The 11,282-nt window shown below is 39.4% G+C and overlaps 1 protein-coding gene across 2 annotated transcripts; it reads right to left on the bottom strand.

Moving 5' to 3' along the window:
- Positions 1 to 2,102: 2,102 nt before the first annotated feature.
- Positions 2,103 to 9,765, bottom strand: LOC109871936 (neuropeptide Y receptor type 1). 2 transcript variants are annotated; one of them, XM_020462977.2, is made up of 2 exons: positions 9,319 to 9,765; positions 2,103 to 5,993 (listed from the first exon to the last, which is right to left on the bottom strand). In XM_020462977.2, the coding sequence occupies exon 2, from the start codon at positions 5,803 to 5,805 to the stop codon at positions 4,699 to 4,701; it is 1,107 nt and encodes a 368-aa protein (XP_020318566.1). In that variant the 5' UTR covers positions 5,806 to 5,993; positions 9,319 to 9,765; the 3' UTR covers positions 2,103 to 4,698. The 2 variants fall into 2 exon arrangements, with proteins under 2 accessions (XP_020318566.1, XP_020318574.1); XM_020462985.2 differs by lacking the exon at positions 9,319 to 9,765 and adding an exon at positions 8,700 to 9,193.
- Positions 9,766 to 11,282: the final 1,517 nt, after the last annotated feature.

Genomic DNA, 11,282 nt, shown 5'->3' with positions numbered 1-11,282 from the left:
AGATATGTGGAAGAACAGTAGAGGTATGAAGATCACTGTCATCACTGGAGACAGTTGATCTTAAAAGTGCAGCAGCTTGGACTGGCTTCTCTGTCAGAGAGGGTCCAATGAGAGAGGAGATAGACAGTGCTCTTCAGCAACAAGGCAACCCACTGGAAGCCCTGTGGAAGCAATAAATAGGCAACCACAGCAGCATTTCAAGGTCTACCTCTCAGTCCTACTCTCATGATTAAAGAGGGAAAGGCCAGATGGAGAGGCCACAGATTAAATATAAAGGCAAACATTGACAATGCACTTTACCAATAAGATTAGATAATATTACGACAAAAGTTGTTGTAATTCACCTGTTTATTTTATTTACTCGATGTGTGTATTATTTCTCATTATGGTGAGAAACATTATCAGTATAAAAAAGTGTTTGTGTTGAAAGCACAGGTGGCACCCAGTGTTGTTACCAGCAGACCTTCTAGAGTTGGAAACATCACCAATAGACAGCAGCACCACATAAATTAATCAGCAAGGTTGCAGGGCTTTGTAAATTCATGCTTGGTTTACTCTGCATGGGAAACTGAGAAAATATAATAAAGATGAGAAAATAGGAGCGTTGTATAGACCGAGAGTGGCGAGGTGCTGTGGCACAATGGTTGGCAATCAGGTTGTGATTTCTGTAATTTCATGTTCCTGTTTTCCTGATCAGTTACAGGGGGGTAGGGATCCATACAAGGTACGTAAATGAAGGCCAAGACCCGCACAGTCAAATGCCATCCGTGTGGGGAAATGAGACTCATCAAGTGGCAGCTGCTTTCAACTGTCATTACCCCTTATACACAGCACAAAGAGACAAGACAATTTTGACTAAAATATGAGATTTATTAAGATATTGTGTTTACAAAGACACAGATGAGTCGTTCTGCTATAGCATAATCTTGAGATGAGTGTGAGGATCTCTGAAAAATATTTCTGTGGCAAAGGTTATCTTACAAATGTCCTTGTGTTCCAGTAGTCATAACAGATCTATTGGCCACACTTTTCCCCAAGCAACTAAAGCTATCAGAGCAACCAGGGCATAAGGGCATCAGGAAATGCCTAATAAAAAATATATGGCATTAGGACAATTCAAAAGCAACATGGAGGAACTGGTAAATATGGACTGAGCCAATATGTGAGTATGGCCCCAGGTGACTGTTTCAATGCAGGTACACGTTCTTGCATGTCTAATACCAGGGTTAGAATTCAAGAGGCAGAGCTGCTTTATATGACCTATTCAACTGCCAAGAACAAAAAGGAATACACTACAAATCCCTCTATTTTTCTTCCACAGAAGTGAGGTTACACACAGGCCAATGTGACTTTGTTCTGTGACCACAGGAGGTATTGGTGGGAATTCATTAACATTTGAACCAATGGCATTTGACTGGGTGATCCCTGCTGTTTCAGACTAAGGATGGGTGGACTAGTGCAGACTTCCTACATCCCAATCCTCATGTGTTTACGAATATGTTGTGTACCTGCTCCAATAAGGAAAAGGGACAGTGTGGTTTTGTTTCATCACTTTACTTGGGTTCAAAATACCCACATAACCCTATAATTTAACATACACACACTTGCCATAACTATTCTTGACAGTCCACAGAAAACATCATCAGCTGAGCAAACTGTTTACAGGGCAAATGCAGATTCGGCTTATTTGGAAGTATCTATATTGGCCCCAACAGGATAAGTGATAAGAAAAGTAAACCCATGAATTGATACAGATTTCTGTTTCTGGGAGAAAATATGTGACTCTTGAAAAAGAATGTCAAACTCAACCCTGTAATCATATCTCACTGAAGAACACAGAATGTGACCGCTTTCTCATCTGTGAATAATGAACAACTTATTAATTAGCTTTTTTACAGCATATGTTGTCTCATAAGTATTGTATAAGTGAGGGATTGATAGTGAGAGAGGTAAGGGGGAGGAATAGAATGCTTGAGAATCTGACATTTTTATTCTTGACTGTATTTGTGTGTTTGGTGAGTGAGTGAGTGACAGGGAGTGGAAACAGAATAGAAAAAGATACCAAATAAGAATCAATAAACAAATTAGAAATGGATACAGTATAGTTTTGTGACAGTTTTACTGCTTGGCTACAAATGGTCATTAACACACTATACATGTTTATTTTCATCTATTTGGAAGACACTTATCTATAGCACCCTGCAAAAAGTGAAAACAATAAGTTTGGGTGGATCTTTCAGTTTCATTAGAGTCAACCTTTAATATAAATATTTTCACATACAGATCTCAACCATTTCCCATTGGTAGTGATATTGATTTTACAGGTATGGGTCACACAGTCTTACTTCAACATTGTCTGCTCATGTTTAAGAACATAAACACTTTCCCTTTGGGGTGTGGATAGCATTTACTAGACTGCTGTAAAACCAGGGTTGCAATTTAAGGTAGTAGAAAATGTGAGTGCACCACAAAATCAAATGTATTATTTTGTGAAAGATTCACTCTAAATCATAATGAAATAGATTGGGGAAAGGAGAAAATGCTGACAGACATTGCTTTGATATATCTAAGGGCACCTACAGAAAAGAAGAAAGAAAAACATGAAATGCAATAAAATACAACTTTTTTTATTTATCTTCTGTAAAGCTACTGTAACATCTTTTGGCATTCTAACTTTTTTCTTGATAAAGATTAACCCTGCAGAAAGGAATACATAGAATGTACAAAACTTTATCTGGCTTATAAAAGCTCATCGCTAACTACCCAGTAAACAGAGAACTTTCTTCAGACATTGGATAAAAATTAAGCAGAGCCATACATTTAAATATATGTATCTGACAAAATTTGAATTATCCAAATTTATGACCTCAAATTATTAAAACATCCTAGAAATGTTCTGAGATTTATATATTTTTAAGAAAAGGCAGCCAGCTTACAAATGTTTAGAGAAAACCTGGCATGATATTTGCAAATACTTACTGTATATGGCATACTGAACTTTATTTGACCTGCAAAAGGAAATATTGCACACATTCATGAATGAGTTACAGTTTGGTCATATTGGATAATCATTCTTGTAACTGCCAAATGGAATGGCTGAAAATGTGTTTACAAGAATAGACTAGAGGGTAAACAGATGGAATGATTTATTCCCATTTATATTATAAACCAATTATCCCACATTGCAATACAAGAGGCATATCAGGTACCATACACACCACACAGGGCTAAACTACACACCAGATCTATTACTGTACATACAAAGACTCAGTGGACCTCAGTGAGAGAGCAAGGATATACAGTAGGATATTATTCCATGTGCTGCTGTCAGAGTACAGAGTGTATTCATTTACTGCCCCTTCTATTTTGTTATATGGCCCTAGATGTATGGTTGCTGCATGGCACATTTTATTATCAAAGTCAGCCACTAGCACAGTAATATATTTGGCAGTAAACATTGGTGGGTACAAAACATGTCTGTGACAGGTACTGTGCTTTAAATCACTAGTTTTCAATGTCAGTCCTTGTCAAAGTTTTGTTTCAATACAAATTCCATAACTTTATTCTGTCATGGGTCTGTTTACAAACAAACCAGTTATGAGGATTTTATTGACATGGTGTGATCTTAGCCAAGTCATTTGCCGGTGTAAAGATCACATGATTCCTATCTATGAAGAAAATCATTAACACATGCTTTTGGAGAACTATCCCTTTAAACCCACATCAATATCATGAATGAACCATTGGAAGTGGTTAGCACTTGGCATCCCTTAACATGCATATTCCATGAGTCTCTGCATGAGGGAAGGAATTGCACAAAGGAGGGTTGAAAGGATAGCGAATTCTATAAAAACACAATTATAGCAGTAGCTATCCATGATCCAGGATTAACAGGAGTAAGATGTGAGAAAAGGACCATCTGAAAATCTCACATTATTCAAACATGACTTTGTGAGTGGAACCCAAGAGGAGTTGAAGGTCAATTTAAAAGTCCTTCAATTATAGTCGATTTTAAAGACTTTTGTGCTGCCATGCAAGTTTGACTATCATGACAACACATTTGGCTACAATCTATAGCAGTGGTACTCAAACCTTTCAAGCAGGAACCCTCTTTTTCTGGCCAGATTATCTTTCTGGCCAAATTATCCAGAAATTATCCTGGCCAAATTATCTTTCTCAAAAAATATATATATATATTCCATTTAGCAGGTGCTTTTATCCAAAGCGTGCATACATTTTGTCCTATAAATTAATCGTACGTTTTTGTTGCATTTTTTTTTTATCCCGCGACCCCACCTCAACTTTGAATGTTACTGCTCTGTAGAGACCCAAATAATACATTGCAATATTATGTTGGTGTTAAGCACATCTTTTACTCCACAGTGCTTGCAGTGAAGAAGACCTTTGCACCGTCATAAAATCATCGACTTCCTCTATGGTGTAAAAACACATACCTAATTGAAAACACTGTAAAATGACTGTTGGGGCACAGTGTTCTCTTACTTTCACATTTCTCTCCATTCCCACTGAAGAGGTCAACCATTGATTGCTAAGAAACAAAACATTGACATGTGAATCATTTGAACAACCCCTGTCAACCCTTGCTCCAGCAAAAATCTCAGCAAGACAATCTTCAATGCATGGTCAAGACAATGACAAGTTCTATACTTTCGCTCTCCATGTCTGAATGGGTTGGGACTATACATTCATGCTGATCGATCCTTTGCTCAAGATCGACCCCTTAGTGACCTCTGTGCTGACAATAGAGAGAGGGAAGCTCTCATAACTCTCTGGTGCCCCCCAGCAGCGGCAGCGGTATAGGGTAGATTTGAGCTCTTTCTGGAAGTTACTGTTGAGAAAGCCATAGATGATGGGGTTGACACAAGTAGAGGCCATGGCTGTGAGGTGGCAGGCAGAGAAGATGATGTCATGCTGGCAGGATGGTATGGCCTGGTGATTCCAGTCAAACACGGTGTTGAAGATGTTGAGCGGGAGCCAGCAGAGGGCAAACACTGCCACGATGGAGGCCAACATGGCATTGATCCTCTTTGACCCCTTGGCCTTCTTCTGGCGGTTGTCCCTGGTTCGCTCCACCATGTATTTTCTCCGTCTGAGACGCAGGAAGATGCGCAAGTAGCAGACCAGGATGAGGATGAGGGGAAGGCAGTACTGGAAGAGCAGCAGGGAGGTGGTGTAGGCCAGTCGTTTGTGCTCTGAGGGCCACCGCTCCATACAGATGAAGTGGTCCGTGAAGGGATTGAAGGGGAGGCTAATGTTCTGGAAAGGACTGTTGGTGAGAACGTTGAAGGAGAGGAAAGGCAGAGAGATGAAGCAGGCCACCATCCAGGTGATGGCTACAGCCAGGTAGGAGTGGCCCACAACAGGCTTCCATCCAGTGGGGTGGATGATGAGTTGGTGGCGCTCCATGGCTATGAGGACCAGGGAGAAGACAGAGACTGTGACAGAGATGCACTGGACAAAGGGTGTGACCTTACAGAGTGCCTCCCCCAAGATCCAGCGATCCATTAGGGTGTAGATGATGGTGACCGGCAGGCACACGATGCACATGAGGATGTCAGAAATTGACAGGTTGGCGATGAATATGTTGGTGACATTCCTCATCTCCTTCTGCCGTGTGATGACAAACACCAGGCAGATGTTACCGATAAGGCCCACCCCAATCAGTGCGCTGTAGGCAACTATCAGGAAGGTTGTGCCACTCATGGAGGTGGGGCACTCGTCTGTGTCGCCCCATGGCATCTCTTTCCACCAGGCGTGATGACTACTATTGTTCATATGGGACATCTCAATGATAGAAGTCAGAACTTATTTTGTAGACTGGGATCCAGAAGTATTAGTATGGTGTTTCCCTCCACTTCAATATGATATACTATCTAATGTGTCTTTATTGTATGTTTGAGTTTGCTGGGGTTTTCATCATACCAGTATTCTTATTAATGGCTGGAACATTGATTGCAGTCTTTGTTTGCTGTCTGAAAGAGAAAACAACACTTATAAGATGACATCTTTCACTGAGCTGATTTCCCAAATGTGAATGCAGTTATTTAATAAACCCAGGATAAATAAAGGACTTGTCTTTGCAACCATGTTAACTCCTGCTCTGAAAATAGCTGGAAGCAGGAAAATACTCTACTTTCGGATCCACTTTAGGTAGTGTGTTTTTGGAGTAAAACAATCTTGAAATGTAATGTAATCTTTGCTTTCTATAACATAGGTTCAATGGGTTCCACTTTGGTGGACACACAATATACTCTGAAATAAATTTAAAAATAAGATAGTAAGTGACTAGATATGCCTACACATTTTAAATTGGTCAAAACAAAACTTAGCCTTGGCTATCACTGCAGTATTCATTAATCTTTGTTAAGGATCTTGAGACGCTTGTGTAAGCACTGAAATTCGATTTATTAGAGTAGACTATTGCAAACCAGAGGAGAATGAATGATGAGAGAGCTTCAAGAGGCGGTGACTGAAAAACATGCAAATGTATCCGCCTGTCTACTTGAGTACTAGCATTCATAACTAACGATGTATTAACACCATATCATCAAGCAAACAGCATGGATGAACGCTGAAATGTGTTACCATCAAAAGGCCTCATGATATCATTTTGACTCCCCATACCAAAGACAACCCGTTCCAGCACATTTCCATGACAATAACCATGTCAATGACATGCCATCCGAATGAAACATGAGAAGGTACTTAATGTCAAGGACAGAATCCTGCTGGGCCACCTCAACTGGGTAGCATACACAATGGATATATTTCTTCCTCTCTCACAATCCAAGAGCTAGATGTCTCCTGTGCGGAAAATTACTCCCCTTCTTTACTCTGTGTCTGACTATGACCTCAAGCGTACCACAAAGATTGTGATAGCTTGAGGAGTCATCTGTCAAAGGGTCAGCTGTACTACAGCATAGGTACTGGTACAGTATCCATTGACATATGTATTTAACCCACTGCCACCTCCTGACTAATATGTGATGTGCAATATGACTGGACTCCAATTCCAAGGATGAAGAAAGACTTGAGGTGCAGGAAATAGGAAGGGGGAAAGGGGGAGCGGACGTCAAGAGAAGGAAGCAGCACTGATTAATAGGATGTTTAGCCCAAGGCTACAACATCGCTCCTGAGAGCAATTGGATAGGATTAAATGAATGTCTTGGGAACTAGTGAATGTCTTGGGAACTAGCAATTCAGGATAAGATCAGCATTCCATTCCAAAGACAACCCATGTTCTTTAACTGCAACAATTTCAATTTCAGTCAAAGCACAGCAAACTCTTGAGTTGAGATGAAATAACACATGGTCATTATTATTACCCCCATCATCATTGACACTATTGTTATAGGGTGTAATTTCCCATTCACCCATTGTGCATAAATGCACCTTTGAGATGATAAATTCAATATTTCTCATGTTTTTGCATCTACCTTTGATGGACCACAACAGATTTATATTCAGTGAGTAATGAAGTGATCTTTTCTTCTAAATGAAGTAGCCTCCAGGTTCTTAGGATGATTATTATCACTTAGTTCAAGGCCCTATGTGATTATAAGCTAGAGACAGGTCTCTGTCTAATCAAACTTGAATAAACCACTTCTGCCTGGCGCTTAACCAGGGTTGTTTCTAATGATTATGTTGACAGTCACACTGCAGATTCTGTGATGATATAGACCTAATCAAAACATAATTACCAAATGGATGGTGGTTCATGTAGGATTATTTATGTGTCTGAACTTTATGTACAAAACCCCAAGGCTCATTACATCAATGGTACAGATGATCTAATGTAGAGCTTGTGATCTAGAGGGAACAGTTTATCAAATAAACAAACAATGCAATTGAATGGGCTAATAAAAGTTAGGCATACAGTACATCTGGTCACAAAATGTGCTACAAGAATCAATATGACTGGAATCAATTCAATGATGTGCTAGACTATAACATAGCATGCTGTTAATGCCCCAGAATCAGATTTAAACCCATTAGGCCTATACTGTACAAAACAACTTAACTGTTTCACACATGTTTATCTACATCATTAACTACTTATTAGCCTACTTAGTCATCTTTAGTATGTGAAACACAAGGCTTCCAAAACGTTAAGCAATTGGCAATATTCAAGACAGTTAAGACACTATCAAATGTATTATATGGACATATTGAGACACTTCCAGCAACAATGTATTGAATTTGCCACCACATGAAGTCATACATACAGTCCCTTAAATGTGTGTTGAAGCTTTAAATTGGCATTATCTCAACTCTATGTTATTATATCCTGGTTATAGGTACCCAAAGAGATCTCATTGAACTAAAGCAAATATAGACAAGGGGTAATGAGGGGTGTCATGATACAAATTAAGTTTATCTTAACATGTATGCAGAGTGAGTTAGCATAAATATACATAGTTTATCCTCTCATTGAACATCAATAGTGAATATTGTTTTTGAAGCATTAGTTAAAAAGCAGTAGTTCAGAAATTAATGATCGTTGTCACAATGTTTCCTAGTGTAATATAGCCCAACAAATATAATAGGCTATATTCTAAATGGCATTATGCCAAAAAGAATATTAAAATTCTGTCTGTATAGCTTTAGCATATGTTTTTTTTTAATTATACCTAATAATTACACCGAATGTGAGAATAAAAGAAAAGACGGATTCTTACCCGCTTCGCTCAACGTTTTTCTACATTTCACTGAGTTTTTCGTTGCTATTGACTATTCGAGAGCTAAGGTTCCGTCTCATCTACCAAATGATGCAGACGCACGAGGAACGCTCTTCCCCCGCCTGAAACGATGAGAGACTCCCGCCGGTAGTTCGAGCCTCGGTGGTCATACAGGTCTTCCGTTCAAGCGAACAACCACATGAGTAATGAGGCTAAAACAACGTTCTCTCTCGTAAGCCTACTCCGGTCATTAAATGAATTATTAAGCGACAACTTATTGAGATCAACAAGTTCCCGTTTTGAACATTGAAGCCACAAACATTGTGACAGTATAATAAATCATCATTGCCTAATTTAGCAACCAATTAAATGCAACAAAGGGCTTCAACATCATATAGCCTATAATAGCTAGCGTAGCCTATCCCATGATAAAGGCGCTTATTCCTTCAACTACACATCTGCTGCCCACAGCTGGAGAATACCATCTGAATCCCCAATTAAAGGTCCCTTACTTTGCCCATCCCTTCGTTTAATTATTAATTATTACACAATTACAATGCTATGAAAATAAATGTATAATTCATTGCCTATTATTCTACGTTTGCCGTTATTTTCTCACCCTTTTCCGAACTTCACACTAAAGGTCAGGTCTGCTGCAGTAATCAATATTTGGAACCAAATCTCCACAGAAGATATTTTATCAAGCATGCACAGGAAGGTAGGAGGTGGCTTGCCGGCATCAAGCATAAAACCTGTAGCATACTTCCCTCTCGAAACAGTTCGCGCATATAACAACATTTTGTGACGTTTTTGTTCGTTTTCTTCTTGAAGCCAGTCAAAGTTCAGCAGCCGAAGTCTATTGCTGCGTTCAAATGGTAGTCGGAACTAGAAAACTCTGACTTTTTTGATATGCTAAATCGTTGAATGAGGCAGCTTGATTAACTACAATCGAAAATGTCCCAGTTTTCTAGTTTCGACGAGCCAGTGAACTCGGCATCAAGCATAAAGCCTGTAGCATGCTTCCCCCTCGATGATTGCTCAACAGTACTTCTCCTAGTAGAAGTGAAACTATTGCTAGTTTCATGTGCTAGTCAGAACTCGGAAATGTACGACTTGCTAATTGGTTGTATTTATACACCTGCCGTGTTTTTATTGAACTAGGGATACCAGTTAAGAACACATTTGTATTTACAATGACCGCCTACCCTGGCTAAATCCTAAATCCTAAACTGGACCAATTGTGCGCTGCACTACAGTATGGGACTCCCAATCTCGGCCGGTTGTGATACAGAGCCATTGACCGCTGGGCCACTCCGGAGCCGAACCAATTATCAAATTGGGAATTTCTGAGTTTCCTTGTTCCGACTAGCACATGAACGCGGCATATATACTGGATTCTTCAATGAAGTGTTTGACGTCATTCAACAATAGACGACTAGTTTTCATGCACATTCTTTCACTTGAGAAATACTGCACCAGTTAGCTAGATGTAAAATTGTGCACATAAGCCTTCCAAAAGGTTTGGTTCGGCTGGCGCCTAGCTGATCTCTGCAAGGAGAACCGAACGAGACCGCAAAGCCTACTCCTTTAAAATACCTTAGCTTGAAAAACGAGAAAAAGTGGCAATAGTTTGTCCATCTTGAGACACCGTAATAAAATAAAATCAAGGTTTATTTATATAGCACATTTCAGACACAATGTGCTTCACATTTCACATAAAAACAATGAAAAAAGAAACAAAAATATTTTGGCAGCAGACACTGAAAATATATGGTCTGAAGCTGTTTTTCAGGAGGCTAGTATACAGTATATACACAACAAAATGAAAGCATCTAGCAGCACCCACCTGTAGCACGCGCTCCAGCAGGTATATCTCACTAGTCACCCCCAAAGCCAATTCTTCCTTTGGCCGCCTCTCCTTCCAGTTCTCTGCTGCAAATGACTGGAACGAACTGCAAAAATCACAAAAGCTGGAGACTCTTACCTCCCTCACTAGCTTTAAGCACCAGCTGTCAGAGCAGCTCACAGATCACTGCACCTGTACATAGCTCATCTGTAAATAGCCCATCCAATCTACCTAATCCCCATACTGTATTTATTTATTTATCTTGCTCCTTTGCACCCCAGTATCACTATTTGCACTTTCATCTTCTGCACATTCTACCATTCCAGTATTTAATTGCTATATTGTAATTACTTCGCCACCATGGCCTATTTATTGCCTTACCTCTCTTATCCTACCTCATTTGCACATGCTGTATATAGACTTTTTTGTACGTAATTATTAATTGTATGTTTGTTTATTCCATGTGTAACTCTGTGTTGTTGTTTGTGTCGAACTGCTTTGCTTTATCTTGGCCAAGTCGCAGTTGCAAATGACAACTTGTTCTCAACTAGCCTACCTGGTTAAATAAAGGTGAAATATATATATATATTTTAAATCATGTCATTTGCCTGATGTCAATCAATATGGATGAGTAGCGATGTGTCATATGAACATTTTAGTCTCCTCTTTCAAAACTAAGCAACAACATGGATATATGGTGAATAAGTTAAAGGGAAAAAAGTGTAGGCCATCACACT

The sequence above is a fragment of the Oncorhynchus kisutch genome, linkage group LG3, assembly GCF_002021735.2.
Source record: "Oncorhynchus kisutch isolate 150728-3 linkage group LG3, Okis_V2, whole genome shotgun sequence".
NCBI classification, from domain to species: domain Eukaryota; kingdom Metazoa; phylum Chordata; class Actinopteri; order Salmoniformes; family Salmonidae; genus Oncorhynchus; species Oncorhynchus kisutch.
Note: the sequence above shows the minus strand (reverse complement) of the source record. Positions and strands in the feature narration are given on the sequence as shown.